Source organism: Phoenix dactylifera, chromosome 12 (genome assembly GCF_051530095.1).
Source record: "Phoenix dactylifera cultivar Ajwa chromosome 12, Ajwa_hap1_PhDact_Kaust_v1.1, whole genome shotgun sequence".
NCBI lineage: Eukaryota > Viridiplantae > Streptophyta > Magnoliopsida > Arecales > Arecaceae > Phoenix > Phoenix dactylifera.
Window position 1 is genome coordinate 18,444,235 of NC_143201.1, and position 18,292 is coordinate 18,462,526.

Sequence of the window (18,292 nt, forward strand, 5' to 3'; positions counted from 1 at the left end):
CCGCAATCAGCCTGCCCTGGTGATCTTGGATCACAAAGTCTGCTCCTCCATGAACTCCATCCGCCGACCTACCGTCATCGAAATTAACTTTGACATGAACAAGGGGTGGGGGCACCCAGGAGAATAGGGCGAATCTGGGCGCTGTGACAGTGGAACGGGTACCCCAGATGTTCCTAGCCATCTCATAAGATCTCGACGCGGTTGCCGTGGTGACCTCCGCCGCATGCCGAAAAATATGGGAACCCATTGAGGAACTTAACAACAAAAAATATGGTTGAGGAGGGCCAAACCCCAGACGGGGCACCATGATGAGTCAGCTTGCAGATTTGTGTGAGAGGTCTCTCACTCCAACTCGAAAGGGCATGAGTTGTGCATAGCAATATACATGGAGCCATCACCATTACCTGAATAAATAATTCCACAAGAGCAGTGCCCACAGAGGTCATTCCTCGTATCAGTGGCTAGCGGGGCCAGAACAATTAGTACGAGCATGCAACTGATCTAACGAGGGCCAGCATGCCTGCATGACAGATGAAGGGATGAACTGTGAGTTTAAGGCTTTAAGCCTAACTTTGTCCATAAGCGAGACATACTTGATGGAAGGGAACTTTGGTCCTTCAAACGGGGTCTCTGTGAATGCCGAAAAGATTCGGCCTGGGTCCTATGTACCTTGGACTCGATGTTAATCAAACTTTATACATTGGCCTTTTTGTGTGTGTGTGTGTGTGAAACGAGAACATGGTTCTGATCATAAGGTGATGATACCCACGGTTCCAAGAGTCCCCCCCCTGAGCCTATGATCACAAGAGATGGAAATATCTTGGCCTCGACTTGGGGGAATATCTTTTGGGGCTCTCAAAAACTTGAAGTGACGTTTGGTTCATGTCAAGGTTTATAAAGATGGAGTATCTCAGCGATCACTACTAGTTTGATCCATGCATGCTGCGATGATTCGAGATATTGATTTATTAAGGTTGAAATGGAGGAGAGTTTATGTAAGCACCCATGCGAGCGTATGTTTAGTTCCATATCGGCTATTTGCTGGATAGATCTTATAGGTACTTATACAGGATCAAAAAATCTATGTAATACTTTTCGGTTAGCCATCATGGATGAAGTTCTGAGTTGTTACAGTTTATATTTTGCACCGCATGCACCAACGTAGCCATGCATATCCATACCGAGATGAGAGTATGATGAATGGATTCAGAGAAATGCATCTTGATGATTGACATGGTGCATGGCCATGCAGTGCAGGACATAATTTTTCGAAATGAAGGCCTGACGAATTTGAATCAAGATGAAAAGAACTTTTTGTATACATCAAATGAGAACTGTGTAACATTAGTCATCTTCCAATATGTGTTGACTGAGATTCTAGAGTATTGATTGGCATAGTAGAAAACAAGCTTATATGTCATTCTAGATCTTGATTTTAACACAACAATCAAAAGACCTATGTTTTAATGTAGTACGAAATTGATTGCCAAATCTTGGCTAATATTTTGATGCTGTTTTAGATATATTGGTTTTGCAATGGCCAGATAGGAGTAGTTATTTGCACCAAATGCTTTTGACTGAGATATTTCTTTTAGATGAGAGATATGGTTCACATGCAATGAATTGTTTTTGGTTATTATATATGGTCCAGCGCAAATCAGATCCCATGCCTCTTTGGGTGTTGCTCTCATTCCTTGCTCATAAATTGAACAGTGAAATCAAACATTGCTGTTGGATCCAAGTGCCTCACATACTGTTAAATGGATGATCGAATTAATTTTTTTGGAGCTTTTGAAAAATCTAAAGTTTTTGGTTCACATTGGGATAGGGGTATTAAATGTACCGAGCATCTTAAGCTCAATTCAAGCATGATTCGAGAGAAGCTTGAATCGAGCTTAAATTGAAGCTATACAAATCAAGCTTGAACCACCAACATAGCTCAGAAATTAATTTGAAGTCAAGTCAAAAATTGATCTTGCTCAATCAAACTTAGCTTGACAAAGCTCAAATATATTTAGTTATATATAAAAAAATATTTCATATATAATAGATCATTGGAATACAATTTTAATTGATATTTTCTTTGATTCTTTGGATCGCTTGAATATTAATTTAGACCTGAACCAAACTTCAAATCAAAGCTTGAAATCAAGCATACATTCAAGTTTCGATGAAGCTTGATTTAATCTCAAATTGATTTCAACTTATCAAGCAAATCAAGTAGGCTTTCACTCAGCTTGGTTCAAAATTAAGCTTGAATTTAGCTTAAAATATCAGTAAACAAATTAAGCTCGATCTTTGAATTCAAATTCAAAATTAATTTTAAACTAAATTAGATCAAATCCAAACTCGATCAAGCTTGATTCCCTTGCACCCATACTTGAAGCAGGGCATTTTCCAACGGGCTCCCATCAAATAACAGGCCAGAAAATCCCCCCTACCCTCACTCTAAAAGTAGAAAAGTATCCCAAGTCCCAAAAGATTTTTTTGGTTTACCCAAATATATATATATATATATATATATATATATATATATATATATATATATATATATATATATATATATATATATATATATATATATATATATATATATATATATATATATATATATATATATATATATATATATATATATATATTGACAAGGTACGAAGATTTTTTTCCCGTGAGTTTCTCGGGTCTGCTGTGGGGGTTACGTGATTCGCGCGTCGCATCGAGTGCATGTGCCTCTTTTTTAAGGTGATTTGAGTGCGTGCGTTAGCGGTGGGCCACAACGAATAGATTAACCAAAGACAACCATTATTATCAACCAAACCACTTATCCTTCTCACTCACTCACTCTCTCTCTCTCTCTCAATCATGCATTGTATTAGCAAATCAAGCCTCCTTTCTTTAAATATTTTCATTTTCCCCCAATTTTTCCCCCCAACATTCTAGAACCCATTGTTTCACAGACTTCCTTTCCTACCCATTGTGGTTTATCACATCCATGCTACATACATACATACCCATGCAACCTAGGGCCATCTAGAACCACTTTATTTTGATTATGCCCTAACTTAATACCATGCTCAATATGGCATACATGGAAATGCTAACTTGTCAAACAACCATCACATCAGCCACCAAGGTGGGTAGTCTGGTGGTAAGGGAACTTGGACTCCACCCGAGTTGTCTGGATTCGAAACGCATGGGCGTCGATTAAATCAGGAGACCGCATGCCTCATGCCCGGATAGCTCTATGTGGATATGCTTTCATTTCATTAGTACTGAGGTGGCGCTGGGGTAACGCGGAAACTTGCGACATGCATCGAACATTCTCTAATGGAAGGAGAGCCCAGTGGAGGCTGCTACACGGGTGGGATTCTGCCCCTCCGCCTCTCCTCCTATTTTCTAAAAAAAAAAAAACAACCATCACATCATCATCACCATCATCACAGCATTGCTCAAACCATAATTTAACTCTCATTAACCTTGATACGTTATCTTGGACATTTGGTAGGACAAAATCCCATAACCTACCTCAGATTTGCTAATGAAGGATGCAAAATACGTTGATTGACGGCTAGTATAAGCTATTCATCCATCCATCTCAAGGCTAAATTGTTCTCCACTCATCCGCAAAACCAAAACCAAAACCAAAACCGACACCGACACCATGTGCCGTGCCTGGCCTTCGTCTTACGAATTTACGATCCCTTCCCTGTCCAACACCCCACGTGTAATCCCTGTGCGCCCTCGGCAGAAGAAGCGTACGTGGCAGACAAACAACATGCCCTCCCCACAATCTATGGCTGTAACTGATCCACTCCCCCCCTTCTCCTCTCCCTCCCTCCCCCAATCCTTGTACCCCACGCATTCAAAACTACAGCTCGTTTGAAGAGTAGGAGAAACAAGGAAGGCAAGCAAGCTGGTGTTGGACTCGGATCGTATTTTTTTCGAAAAAGACTCGGCCATAGTGATTAAGTAGGTTTGAAGTTGGAGATATAATACAGAGAAAAGACCGTTGTCCCACGACGTCTGCAGATTGCCGGAAGAGTAATTTCTATTAAGTCACATATGTATACACGAAAATAAATAATACTGTAGATTAGATTGCAAAATTTTTTTTGTACGAACAATGTGCCATTCTCTGTGCCCTTATAGTTTTTAATTTTTAATTTTTAATTTTTTTAGCCACATTCCAATCCGTGAGTGTAGCTGCCCTTGTATAATAATAATAATAATAAACCCTAAGCGGGGAAAAGAACAAGAAATAACACCATCAAGACCAACAACGGTGGAGAGAGGGAGAGAGGAGGCCTCGGATTAGGATTTAGGAGCTAAGAGAGAGGGCGGAGGGTTTGGACGGTGGGTCCTACGCTTCCGTCCCCATCGGCCCTTCAATTATTGCAGCCTTGTTCCTAATCCTCTCTCTCCCTCCCTTGTTCCCGTCTGGGTTCTCGCTGGCAGCGCCGCTGTCTCTCTCGTCCTCTACTTCTTCGCTCTTTTATCATTTCCCCCCGTTCGAATCCCGGCGAGTAAAGAGGCTGCAAGAGACTTATCTGCGTGCTAGTAATGGTGATACACACCATGCGGACCAATTTACTCTTCTGCCTCTCTATTTCTTGCTTGCTTTCGTCGGCGGCTGCGATGAGTGCGTACGAGGTGCTGAAATCGCATGGCTTGCCGATGGGGTTGCTGCCGAAGGGGGTGAGGGATTTCCAGGTCGACGGCGACGGGCGGTTCGAGGTCCGGCTGGATGCGGCGTGCACGGCCAAGTTCGAGAGCCAGAGCGAGGTCCGCTTTAACTCCACCGTCGCCGGCACGCTCTCCTACGGCCAGATCGCCGCCCTCTCTGGCGTCGCCGCCCAGGAGCTCTTCCTCTGGTTCCCCGTCCGCGGTATCCGCGTCGACATCCCCAGCTCCGGCCTCATCTACTTCGACGTCGGCGTCATCTACAAGCGCTTCTCCCTCTCCCTCTTCGAGACGCCGCTGGATTGCATCCCCTTCTCCTCCTCTTCCTCCTCCGAAGCCCGCCTCCCCTCCAAGGTATCCCCTGTCTTCATTCGAACAACACAAAAGATCGGGCTGATTGATTTGTTCGATTGGTCGGATCTAATAATAATAATATCCGTTGATTTGGATTGCAGAATCGATCGGGAAAGCTGCGTTACACGCTCGATCAACAGGATGCTCAAAGGCCGGTTCTGTGAATCAGAGAAGAATTAAAATCATACCTTGTTTTTAGAGAAGTCTTAGGGCTTAGTCTTGGCTCGGCTTGGCTTCTATAATGTGTGTGATTGCAGTTGCAGTGCAGGTTCCCTCGGATTTGCTCTATCCTAGCGATGCGGAAAATTTTGACCGAATGATGAAGGATGGAGTCGTCGTCACGGTGAGAACAACGAGTGATAAGATTCGAGAGGATATAGGAAAGGGAGTTGAGGGAGTTCAATTCCATCCAAATGAAATCTGGTAATTAATGTTATATATTGCTTGTAAGTTTTGGTTCTTGTTACCTACGATGAACCTGGTGAAAGGCTTACATATATATATATTCATATATATGTATAGCAGGGGAGTTGGGATGGACCCTGTTCTTCCTGCTATGTTGCCTTTGTTGTATTGTAAGTAATGCTTCGAGTCTCTCTGTATATGGCGGAATCATCTATCTTTATGTATTCTCTAGGCATTTGTTAGATGAAGGCAGCTTTTAAATATGTGTATCTCTTGTTTACGTGATGAAAGGCGATCTTTTTGGAGTCAAACTATGGGTTGATTCTGTTTTCCTTTCTGAATCAATTAAGTTAGAAATTTGGTGATATCAATTGTCTAGATAAGTGATCTATGAACAAAAAAATATTGTCAATCTTATGGAATCATATTGGAATGCAGATAGATACTCAAAACAGCTAGTTTATATCTGCTGTCTTGCAGGATGGATTACTATCTTTCAGAGTCACTTAAACTGTATTTAGCTTCTATATTCCTTTTTGATTTATCTAAATCAGGGATTTAATCATATGAATTGTTGATATGAGTGATCTATGCAGAAGAAAAAAGTGTATTACCAGTCTTATGGTGAATCAAATGGAAACCAGATGCTCAAGTAGCTGAGCAAAGGCTTATGAGTTTTAATAATTAAATTCTACGGATAATTTGTGGCTGCTACATGATAAGAACAAGCAGATATCAGACATACTCCAGTAGTGGCATCTCAAGTTTGGAAATCATGTAGGTATCTGCTTAGATTTGAACTTGTCTAGAAATTTAGGATATGGTTGGCAATGTTAGGACGAAATACATGTCAGTATATGATTGTAGTACTGAGCTTGAATGATCAATGGTGACAACAGCTGTAGGCACAACGGGTGAGCAATATTGCAATGCTTCAGGTGAAGTCTTGCCATTTAACAGTTCCCTGCTTTTCTTTGATTGTGGATATGTGAAAAAAATTGTTATTCTACCTAAACTTTTATAACATGTAGCTATTTTGGAGTAATCTTGCAGCAGTTCTGACAGAGCAAGTGTTGGTGACTCCAAGTTGTGTGATGGTGTGCCGATCAATTGAAATTTTTATGTTAGCTCCAAAACACAGCTTAAGATATCAGTATGGATGCTAGAATTCTTGTGGGAATCTTAAATGGGCATTTTTGATGGAGACCACTGCAGACGATCTCCAAGGATGAGTTGCCAAGTTAGACGTTGATGTTTCCCTTAATGTTCTTCAATTGAAATTTTTATGTTAGCTCCAAAACACATCTTAAATGGGCATTTTTGATGGAGACCACTTCAGACGATCTCCGACGATGATTTGCCAAGTTAGATGTTGATATTTCCATTAATGTTCTTGACAAAGGAGCTAGCAACCTAATCATCCAAAGCCTCAAACAGAACAACAATTATGGTAGAACTGGATATTTGAAAAGTTGTGAATGTAAAGAAGATTATCTATTTATTTGTTCTGTTGTTAGTTTTCTGTTGTGTGTGCAGTGGCAGTACATTAGCTTGGATTTGGATTGGTGCATGCGAGTGTCAATTAAATTTGATGGTTCTTGTATAGAAAATTAAATTTGATATGATCTATTCTTCTGGGCAAGGGCTCTACAGGAGTAAAATCAAGCTGTCGAGTGTGGATTGAAGTAAAAATTGATATTTATGCTGCTGTTTGATGTGCAAGAAGGTTATTTATTTTGGTAACATATGCAAGAACAGGTTATTGCAGTGAAAGCAAATTTTTTTGTATGGAATTGGAGACCATGGCAGAGAGGGCAAATTGTTGTCAACCAATTAATGCCTGTCGTTCATGGATCCTGAACAGAGCTTGATGAAGACAAATGAGATAATGCTTGGATCGTTGCGTTGTAGAGGAGGGGACCAGGACCAATTCATTTAAGGGATTGCCCAAAAACTGACACACACCTTTAAGGCTGTGAAGAAAAATGCTTCCTTGCAAATGGTACGCAACTTGTTTTTTCCCTTTCTCTTATGCATATGATGCATGCGAGGCTGTATTCTTGATTTAAGTGGTGCACCGACTGGCTGCTAGTATAATTATTGGTTCACAATACAGATATGCATGAGGCCACCTTTTGCCACAACTTGAAGAGGATAAAAGTGCCAAAAAAAAAAAAAAATAGGGTTCATGTGCAAGGCTTGAAAAAAAGAAGGAACTTGCAATAGGATAGCTAAACAAGAACGAACCAACATTAAAACTCTCTCTTAGAATGAACTAGCGAGAAGGTAAAGGAATTCCTCTAAAAAAAATAAAATGAAGGAATTATGTTAGGAACAGAAGTACCTGAAAGTCATCTTGATACCTTTAAATTAATTGACATGTTCACTCATGTGGAAACTGGCAAACTGCAACTGCACCCTCATTCTGAACTAGACACTCGTGCAGATGTACATCTAGGCATGTTGTGGTTTCACCTGCTTCATGTAAGATGTTAATACCAGTTTTCTTTTTTGTAGAATTTTTAGTCAAACTTTGGATAAAATGAATTTGAATATAACAAGTTGGTGTGTTGTCATATGAAGATGTAAACATTAGATAGGAGGAGGATATGTTCAGGACATTAGGCTAGATGTATTAGTACCTTTATGCATGGGAGAACATGTTTCTCTTCCTCTCTTTCTTTCGAAGATACAAGGGCACCTAGAATGATGAGCTACACAATGGGGCAGCCTTCCCTAACCCTCTAAACCGTAGACAGGATTTGATCCTAGATCACTTGATCTAAGTGCCAAAAACTTTATCAGCTTGTTAAACTGGCACCTTAAAGATTATCTTGTATGTTCGCGAAAACATTCTTGTCTACAAATAGAACAGAACTGTTATTAAAACAAAAATGGTTATCATACTTTTTAGATTTTGTCTCCATCAATTAAGTTCTAATGTACTTGTTTTTCTCACTAAGCGAGCAATCTCTATTTGTATAAAAGATCTATAAGATATGACCTGCCATATTAGGTAAGATATTGGGGAACACATGGCATAGTGTGTACTATAAGCACCCTCCCTAAGTGCTTCAGAAGCAAGCAATTGCAGGAGGCTATTAGACCAAATAAGTTCCAAACCCGATGAAAGGCATGAGCCTGGACTTAACCCATAAGCCTTAGCTTTACCCCTAAACCGATGAAACTTTTTCCTTACCATCACATATCCTAAATCTCAGCCCAAATATCATTATTCATAGCCAACGCCTCTTCTTCTTTTCCAAAAAAAAAAAAGAGAAAAAAAAATCCATTGCCTATACCTAACCAAAACAGTTCATTCTATCCACATACCGTAGGAATCCCTCTCAATTTCATCCAACCCAGCACCCCTCCCCCAAAAAATCATATATCTGAAGCTCACCCAATGATTTGACTTAAAAATAGGACTATAAGTTGGTCCATTGTCAAATCTAGCTGAAACTAGTCGACACTTGAGGTCAGTAATTGGCTTGACTATCCTAATTTGGATAATATATCCTCATGAACCTATTCAACGACTTGGACCAATTTGACCATTCTTTTTTGTTTTTGAGAGTGCAAGGCCCACCTAGATTTCATCAAGAGTATGAAATTACAGTGCAAGCAAGAATAATAAAAAGAAAAAAACATAGAGGACAGTGCAAAGTGAGCTTGACCGAGTCTGAAAAAAAGCTCGATTCCTGAAAATTTTCTTTGGAGTTATTGAAGATGCGTTAATTGCACTCCTTCCAAATCAGCCCACATAATGTAGAAACAAAGGAGTAGGTTCCAATTCTTTAAGCTGTTGCAGATCTGGAGTCTATGAGGAAGACAAAGTACCAGTGCTTAAACAACTGAATCACTGTCAGCATTCCAGTACCCTACGTTTTGCATTGCTTGTGATCCCCATTATAAAGGTAATTATCTTCCGTATTAAAACTACAGTTTCGCATGCACTTCTTTGTATCACTCTTATAAATAGGATGTGCTCTTTGAAATAATTGTACTTTTGAGGATGTAAGTGTCATGTGGAGCCTTCGGTGAGTGGAAGGCAATTGGAGGACTGCCTCTTGGCTGCTAAGCAGTTTTAAAGGCAACTTTGATAACTTTGTTCAAGAAGGTACAAGATAATTTGACCTCCCCCACCCTTCTCTCAAATAGTTTCAACATTGTTTAAGGTGAACAAGCATCATTTTTTTCCTCCATTTTTCTCTAAAATTTAAGAAGCATCCCTGTTCATTGGGATTTATTCAGAAAGTTGTCTGGCTGAATATCGAACAGAAAAATTCGTTATCTAGAAAATGACATAATCTAGATTGTGGTTTTGACATGATTGAACATCTACATTGGATGGCCAGCTGTTGTCGCAAATTTGCTCAGGTTTATTAGTGGTAGCTAGATAACAAGTTGTAGCATGATTACAGGAACTACTGAGCTCTGAGACTAAGTAATGGCCTCATAGAATAAAATATAGGTTTTTTTTCATAGATATCCTTTAAAATATCAGATTTTGCATGAATACCGTTCCAAAATTAATATTTGCATGTATACCCTCGTAAAACTCTGTTATTGTACAAATGCCCCTACTATAACGGTTATTCTAACGGGGTTCAGAAAAATCAAATTTATATTAATTAATATTTTTTTTTAAATTATACTATTGTCCCTATCTTCTATCGGGATCGTGATCTATTTGGATGTCTACCATTAAGGGTATTTTAGTCATTTTAATTTGAAACCGTTAATTTTTTAACGTTGTTAGATAGCATGGGTACATATGCAAAAACAAAAATAAAAAAATGGTAGAATAGCAAAATAAGTATTTTACGAGGATATACATACAAATATTAATTTTGGAAGGGTATTTATGCAAAATCCAATATTTAGGAGGGTATTCATGCAAAAAACTCTAAAATATATAATTTTCTTTATCTTGTTTTCTTAGAAATTCTCTGATCGAGGAAGCTAGCTAAGTGCATATTGACTTGATACCATCAAAATTGAGTTTTGAGCTTTTAGGTTTGGTCATGTCACCTGGAGTACAAGATTTTTTTTATAATTTGCTTGAGAAGGATGATGAAGTCCAAGTGATCAAGGTTCCTCATGGCATGCAAGTCTCAATATTGTTTGATGGAAATCATCTTCCAAATGGATTACTATCCCGACAATCTAAGATTGGCGAAAAAATGGAATACTGATTCACTTCCACTGATAGTTCACATTCTAATGTTCCTTTCCTTTCTCAATTAAGTGATCCACCAATGTAGGGAATATCAGATTAATGGCATGATATTGTGGCATGTTATTTTAAAAAATAATGTCAGGCTGCTTGTATTTACAGTTCAAAATTGCATGGCTTAGTTAAAGCCTATTACCGCACACAGATATCTGTCTGCCAGATCAAATATTGTAACTCAAATAACTATTTTCTTAGATAAAGTAAATGAACTTCTGACAACATATGATTAATTATTTTGCAAATTTAAGATTATTGCTACACACGTCTTAAACCAAAATCTCACAATTTGAACTTTGTATCCTATCTACCAGGTTAAATGTCCGTCTAATTTAGAGGGTCCACTCCTCTTAAGTTGAAATCTAACAAAAATTATGTTGCGAGATCGAATGCCAAAGTCCTGCAGAACTATAGCTCGCTTTTGCCCTCTGCAGATTGGTCTCTATCTGATGTCTTCCCATTCACGGTCAGAAGCTCCGTGTCAAATATAAGTACTGTTGCTCCACCTATATATCAGTTTTCAGGATGATTTTAGAGAAGCATTTGAAAGCTAATGAAAAGATCTTCATTGCTATCTTCAGGATAATTCCCATCTAGGTTTTAAAATAATCATGATCGATTGGCTCACTCGACTCTCGAAGACTAAGCATCGGATCAAAAGCTTTCAAAGAAATTGAAAGGACAATCCATCATGAAGCCCTAGTCACTATAACATGTAAAAAATAAAATATATACCTGGGATAGTTGGTGGGGATCCTTGAGCTTCATAGCCAAGTTTTGCAGGTATCTTTAGCTTCCGTTTCTCACCCGAGCACATCCCCAAAAGACCCTTTTCCCACCCTATGGAGCAAGTATTGCGGAAGCTCTTGGAGAAGTGAAATGCTTATATGAAACTTATATGTACAAATCCTGAATGACTGAATGAGTCTGAAGCATGAAAGAACAAACTGTTTTATAGGAAAAAAGCTAAAGGTTTTAAAACCAAGCTTCACACAGACAGATATCAGGCTTTTCGATATCACTCTCTACCCTTCTTAAGATAAAGCTTGTCATTTTTTGCTCTTTTTTTTTTGGAGGGGGGCGGAAGAAAACTAACAAAATTAAGAAACTAATCTTTCCTGATCTCCAAGATTATATTATAGGTGCAAATTTGATCGAGAGTATGATATATGGCTGAGATTTGGATTTTCCTGCAGGCCACATTTCAATTGTTGCGGTTGAATTTAAAATAAGGATTTTGATACTTCAACAATTATGATAAAATTAGAGGAGAAGTGTTATTCTTTTTGTATCAACTATGTAACAAATTTTTGAAGGTAAATAAAATATTTAGAGTGTTTAACTATGTTACTAGTGAAGCCTTTCAAGCTCATGGTTGAATATATCCCATATTTCCTGCTTTTTTCTCCCTCAACAGCCATTGTCCCCTTCCATTTCCTCCTCCCTCTTCCTTTTCCTCCTTCATAGCCCTTGTATTCTTCCATCCTTTTTAGGTTGATGGTAGAAAGTAGACTCACATTCTTCTCCATAGAAGATCTGTTTTCTCAAGTCAAATATTTGTTTCTCCAAGCAAATATGCACTTGTATTATCCTGAAAACATGGATAGGCATTTTAAAGTGTCGACTGTTGAGGGAAATGCAGAAAAAGAGTTACAATTTTAAGGGAAGTTAGGCAATCATGTGATGTAACAGTCTAGACAGTTGGGGTCTATAATTTCCAGGGAAGCATAGCTTAAACCTACAGATTGCTGAAAATTTCGGCTAATTAGTAGCAAGTTTAGGATATTAAAACATGGCAAAGCAATCAGCTGCCTTTTTGGCTAGAAAGAAAGGTCTATTTGTGGATTATAAAGATAGGTAACAAATATAAAAAACTAATGGTGTTAGGGGCAGCAAGGTTAGGGTTTGAAAAGATCAACTATGGATTTTGATGGAAGGTTGTGAGGCTTGTTGCAATACCAGAATAAGGTCTCTTGTGACACCAGCCCTGATTCAACCTAAAAATAGACACTGACATATGGTTGTTTATATCCACAAATGGCTTGCAGTGCCGTAAGAGTAAGAGAGTAGCTTTCTATATTGTTAGGTCTGCAAGATAGGAGGGTCTAGCAGGGTCTGCTAAACCAGGCCGAATTGTCCGATTCAGGCAATATCGAGTCATCTTAGTGCAAAATCGGGTCGATTCGAAATTTCAATTCGGTTCCGGCCCGTTGATGCCAACTCGGTAAGATTATTTTGTTGTAAACAACAATGCATAAGGTTAAATAGAAAGTTCAAATGAGTAAATACTAGGTGCCCAAAAATAAACACTAACCTATCAAGAATAAATACCAATTTTGCAAAAATAAATATTAAAAGGTCCACGATGAACATCAACCTCCTGATGATAAACACCTAGCCTATGGAAATAAACACAAACATCACTAAAATAAATAGAAAAGGATCTAGCATAGGGTTTGGGAGAGAGGGGGGGGTGCATTACGTACAATCTCATTAAAGATAAGTGTTGTACTTAAGAGAGGAGAAAAAATGGCACAAGTGCTGTCCCATCCGATTAATTCCCTCTTCATTTTTTATTGTTTTGCATGTAACGTAGGAGGGGCTGCGGCTAATGGTTTGTTTTCCGGCAACAAGATCCATGTCGATCTAGCAATGGTAGAGACAATTGGATCCGGGCTTGAATACTAGGTATATGATAAACATATCCCTCAATGTTAGTTGAAAACGATCAGCTTTTTGATCTTTGATCAGAGTGCATAAACTATAAAGTCCAATCCTTCTCAAAAATATGTTGTTAGGATTTTCTTCATTAAGATAGTCAAATAGATTTATGAGCACAAAGAAACTACAAATGCGCGGATAGAGGTCTTTTTTGGCTTAGAGATTCTCTGAAAATCAGAAGGAGTGTCCGTTTGCATTTATTATCCACTGAAAAACGTCCGTCATGCAAACGCCCATGCAAGCATCGATCGGGGATCCCACTCAAGCCAATGGCATCTATCATGGTACTTGTTTGAAGCTGCAACTAGTCCGAAAGCCCATGGTGGATCGTTCATCCTTTCGAACCTTACGTGCATGGTTAGTGTTGGTGGAATTCGGACCCAGACGTCCACTGGGCTAGAAAGAAGGAGCTCCGGAAAAGCTGAGCGAACGACGGGGATCCGCTCGGAGGCTACCGCTCGGATATTTTTTAGTCGGAGGAGCCGCTTGGGCACTTTCAAACCCCTGAATTGGGACCCGTTCGGCCGCCCCTTGCCCGGAGGGGCGCTCGGTCGCCTCCTGCTCGGACACAATCCTTTCCCCCCCCCCCCCCCCCCCCCAATAGTTAGGGTGGCAGAGGTTAGTACATTCGGTGCTCCCTTGACCATCCTATCATGTTTACGCGAAAATAGGTAATTCATGTTACGATGCTTGTGAAATTTTTGAAATTGTTTTTTTAGATTTGACCGTGCTTGGACTCAAACCTTGTGAACAAATATCTTTCTGCTAGCTGAAATATTGCGACTCGATTAGCTAATTTCCTACGTAGAGTTAACAATGAACTTCTGCCATCATATGACAGATTATTTCGTAAAACTAAGATTACTGCTATAAAAGTTTTATGCTAAAAATTCGCAATTCTATCTTTGTATCCTGTCTACTGAGTTCACCGTCCATCTTTGTTTAGGGGTCCACTCCAAGCGGAAATCTAAAGAAAATTATGTTGCAAGATCGAATGCCAAACTACTTCATCTAATGTCCTCCCATTCACATAGCCACAAGCTCTATGTTCAATATAAGTGTCGCTCTACCTGTGAGTTTTCAAGATCATATCACAGAAGCATTCGAAAAGGTAGTTTGTATACGAGCTAATGAAGCAATCTTTAGTGCTATTTTCATAATAATTCTCTTCTGATTTTAAAATACTCATAATTGGCTCAGTTGATTCTCAAAGAAGACTAAGCAACACATGAAAACCTATCAAAGAAATTTAAAGGTATAACTGAAAAAATATATCTAACTGGGATAGTTGGCGGGGATCCTTGGCCTCCATAGCCACATTTTGCAGATATTTTTATCTCCTTTTTTATTCACCTAATAAAATACCCAAAAGACCTTGGTTGCAATTTAGTTGATTTGATACCACCGGAAGAAGTTAAAATGTAACCTAAAATCAGACCTGATCTATCTAGAAGCATCTCATGGGAAAGATGAAGAACAGCGCAATAGTGTAATACCGGTCACTTGGACAATCAGATTGACATGCAGGGGCTAGAGACCTACTCGAAGATGAAGTGCATTACCATCAAGCCCTAGACCGATCGAACAAGTCCTTGAGACTTAGTTTAGAACTTGCCCTACACATTGAGGTAATAATGCGATGAGTCATGGACTAGTCAAAGCTTGGTTTAGATTGACTGGTAAAGATGTTCAGTTGATGAACAGAAGAAGGAAAATATTACTCTCCCCTAACTGCTAATATAAAAGGCACGCCCTTGCCCATGTAACCATGTTGTTATCAGGCCGACGAAGCTCTTCTTTGGGTCCAAGGTGTTCGGGCCCACTGAACTTGGCTCGATTCATGGGCCCAATCGGGTCATTCAAAAGTGTTTGCATGGATTCGGCCTAGGCCTACTCCCACATCTCTCACTTCTCAGCCCAAGTATTATAACTCCAGAAGTCCCGGTTTCGGCTCCGTTTTTAATCCTCCGGTAGAAAGATCAAATCCAGGGGCAGATGGTGGTCGCATGGGTTTGCCAGGTCACTTACAGTGCCATCTTTCAGTACTGCTAAGAGCCGTCCGATCTGCAACTTGACACGTGGAAGGAATCACTGGGCTGCGGGTGCATACAAAGCATCACAGATGATCCGCGCTCGATTACATGGGAACCTCCCTATATATGTGTGGACCGAGCGTTTCACTCTTCGCTCCCCATGCGTGAGTTCTGATCTCGTGTGTCTGGTTTCTTGCTTTCGGTGTTTTCCTCCGACCTCTGATCTTTGTCGCCGAAGCCAGGAAACCAAGAAGCCAAGAAACCAAGAAGCCAAGATACATCGCCGGAGACGAAAACGGTGCTGCCGGCCTCGCCTTGTTTCTTTCTCTCGGGTGTTTGACTCATAACCCCAGCCGATCTCAGTCCTAACCTCGTTTTTCTCTCTCGGTGTTTTCCTCCGACCTCTGATCTTTGTCGCCGAAGCCAGGAAACCAAGAAGCCAAGATACATTGTCGGAGACGAAAACGGTGCTGCCGGCCTCGCCTTGTTTCTTTCTCTCGGGTGTTTGACTCATAACCCCAGCCGATCTCAGTCCTAACCTCGTTTTTCTCTCTCGGTGTTTTCCTCCGACCTCTGATCTTTGTCGCCGAAGCCAGGAAACCAAGAAGCCAAGAAACCAAGAAGCCAAGATACATTGCCGGAGACGAAAACGGTGCTGCCGGCCTCGCCTTGTTTCTTTCTCTCGGGTGTTTGACTCATAACCCCAGCCGATCTCAGTCCTAACCTCGTTTTTCTCTCTCGGTGTTTTCCTCCTCCGTTCTCTGTTCTTCGTCGTGTGAGCCAAGAAACACTACTGGACACGACAATGGCGCTGGCGCCCGGCCATATGTTCAAGCCATTTGACAAGCACCTCCTGGACTCCTACCTGAGGAAGAAGATCCTCGGCGAACAGCTTCCTTCTAACACCATCGTGGAGGCCGACGTCTACGGTGACGACCCGAATAACCTAACTGGTAAGCGAGTTCTTGGTTGACACCTACCTTTCTCCTTCTAATTCCTTGGTTTTTTTGTTGCCCTGTGTTCTGTCACGGTTTCATCTTCTTGGGTTTTGTCTGGGTTTTTCTTGGGTGGTCGCAGCTCGGTACCGCATGGCAAATCCGGACTGGGAGTGGTTCTTCTTCGCCTCCACGATTCGGAAACATCCCGGTGCCAACAACAGCTGCCGGGCATCAAGATCTACGGGCTCGGGACGGTGGAAGGCCAGCCAAGGCATCAAGACGGTGCTCGATTCCAATCTCAATGTCCTCGGTTCAAAGCAGAGCTTCTGCTATATGGAAAGAAGTCCATCTGGTGGAGAGAGGAAGACTGTCTGGCTCATGGAGGAATACTCCATCCCTAGCCTTCGAAGAAAAGCTGGTGCATCCGCGATAAATGGCTCAAATAAGGTATACATATCACCTTAAAGAACAACCCCTATACCTGTTGTTTCTGATTTCTTGATATTGGACGTAGATTTTTTTCTTTTCACACTATATCTCCTCTACTCTTTTTTTTAATTGCAGCTCGATGATTGGGTCATCTGTAAGATTTATTTGACACCGAAAGCTCGCAAGATTTATGTGACATATGAAGATCTACCTGAAATACAACTAGTAAACAACGCTCCACCGGAGCCGGAAGCAAAAAGGAGAAGGATGGAAGATCCACAAACTATTAATTTATCTTTCATGCACCCCAGCCAGGATATTGCCGGTCATCGTCAAATTCTTCAGCTGCCAAACAATTTTCTACCACCGCTTGTCGATGTGTCCGGCATGCCCATTGATAGCTATTTCTCTACACAATATGCTGGTGAGGAGCCATCAATTCCAAGCCAGGACATTGCCGTTGACTTCTTCCAAATACATCAGCTCGCCGATGGCACCTTGCCGCAGTCTGGCCCAACCGTTCCCGTGCATGTGGAGATGATAGAAGAAGGTCCAAGCCATGTGTCTAGGCTAGATAATCTTGACCGATCCTTGAAGGATATCGATGCAGAGGGTTCCATCATTACCTTCTCTCCAGATTTTATGCAAGCTGGTGGTGAGGAGACAGAGGAGATTGAGAAGATGGCCCTATTACTTGAGAGAGAAATTATGCAAGCTGGTGGTGAGGAGACTGAGAATATGGCCGCATCACTTGGAGAAGAAAATATTCAAGCTAGTGGTGAGGAGACGGAGGAGGCTGAGGAGATAGCCGCATTACTTGGGTCACTCCGTGATGACATCTCCATGCCGTCGATTGATGACATACTCCACTAGTTGGTTGATGATAGCTTTTAAGCATAGTTTGTTTAATTATTTTATTGATCTTAGTCATCTTAGATTTGCTTCACATTACATTCCTCAATAATTCTGTATGCTACAAAAGCGAAGCATCTCACTGTTATGATGTACTAAATCTGCCAATTTCTTGCTATATATATGAAGCTCATACACTTGTCTTTACATACTTCATGCCCGGATATGTCACATTTTTTTGTTACTTTAAGAAACAACAATTTCGCAGAGAAACATTTGAAGTAAAATATATATCATGCATGTATGTATATCTTAAGTTCCTGCTAATAATGTCCTACATAAAAAAAAAAAAGTTTGATAAACTGTTGTGCCTCATCTTCCTCTTCAATCTCAATCGGTCCTTTGTCTTTTTCTTAATTATGAAGAACCAGAAATTGCTACAGAGTTGTATTTAACGTACCAAGTAGGAATTAGACAAATATGTAGAAAATGATCTTGGTGGTTCTAAAATTGATCGTCACTTATGATTCCATCAATCTGTTCTTGCTGTCATGCTCGAAGGCATCGTGTTTCCCTTCTAGTGCTCCATGTTCCTGGTTTAGCAGTTTAGAAGATTTCTGAACCCACTTGCAAAACTAGTGGCA

General features: G+C 40.3%; 2 protein-coding genes and 1 pseudogene across 2 annotated transcripts; 2 read left to right on the plus strand and 1 right to left on the minus strand.

The window, feature by feature from the left end:
- Nucleotides 1-4,249: 4,249 nt before the first annotated feature.
- Nucleotides 4,250-5,750, plus strand: LOC103705697 (uncharacterized protein At5g01610-like). The gene is made up of 2 exons (XM_008789515.5): nucleotides 4,250-5,034; nucleotides 5,136-5,750. Exons 1-2 carry the CDS (start codon nucleotides 4,561-4,563, stop codon nucleotides 5,196-5,198), a joined length of 537 nt encoding a protein of 178 aa, XP_008787737.1. The 5' UTR covers nucleotides 4,250-4,560; the 3' UTR covers nucleotides 5,199-5,750.
- A 5,242-nt stretch (nucleotides 5,751-10,992) lies between these two features.
- On the minus strand, nucleotides 10,993-12,096 carry LOC148700466 (FK506-binding protein 2 pseudogene; annotated as a pseudogene).
- A 4,443-nt stretch (nucleotides 12,097-16,539) lies between these two features.
- On the plus strand, nucleotides 16,540-17,673 carry LOC148700467 (uncharacterized). The gene is made up of 2 exons (XM_088708762.1): nucleotides 16,540-16,814; nucleotides 16,932-17,673. The coding sequence occupies exons 1-2, from the start codon at nucleotides 16,701-16,703 to the stop codon at nucleotides 17,667-17,669; spliced, it is 852 nt and encodes a 283-aa protein (XP_088564888.1). The 5' UTR covers nucleotides 16,540-16,700; the 3' UTR covers nucleotides 17,670-17,673.
- Nucleotides 17,674-18,292: the final 619 nt, after the last annotated feature.

Excerpts from the sequence above, each read along its gene's own strand:
- LOC103705697 (XM_008789515.5), top strand. The coding sequence starts at position 4,561 with ATGGTGATACACACCATGCGGACCAATTTACTCTTCTGCCTCTCTATT. Across the intron at positions 5,035-5,135 it reads AAGCCCGCCTCCCCTCCAAG|AATCGATCGGGAAAGCTGCG; the intron begins GTATCCCCTGTC and ends TTTGGATTGCAG.
- LOC148700467 (XM_088708762.1), top strand. The coding sequence starts at position 16,701 with ATGGAAAGAAGTCCATCTGGTGGAGAGAGGAAGACTGTCTGGCTCATG. Across the intron at positions 16,815-16,931 it reads CGATAAATGGCTCAAATAAG|CTCGATGATTGGGTCATCTG; the intron begins GTATACATATCA and ends TTTTAATTGCAG.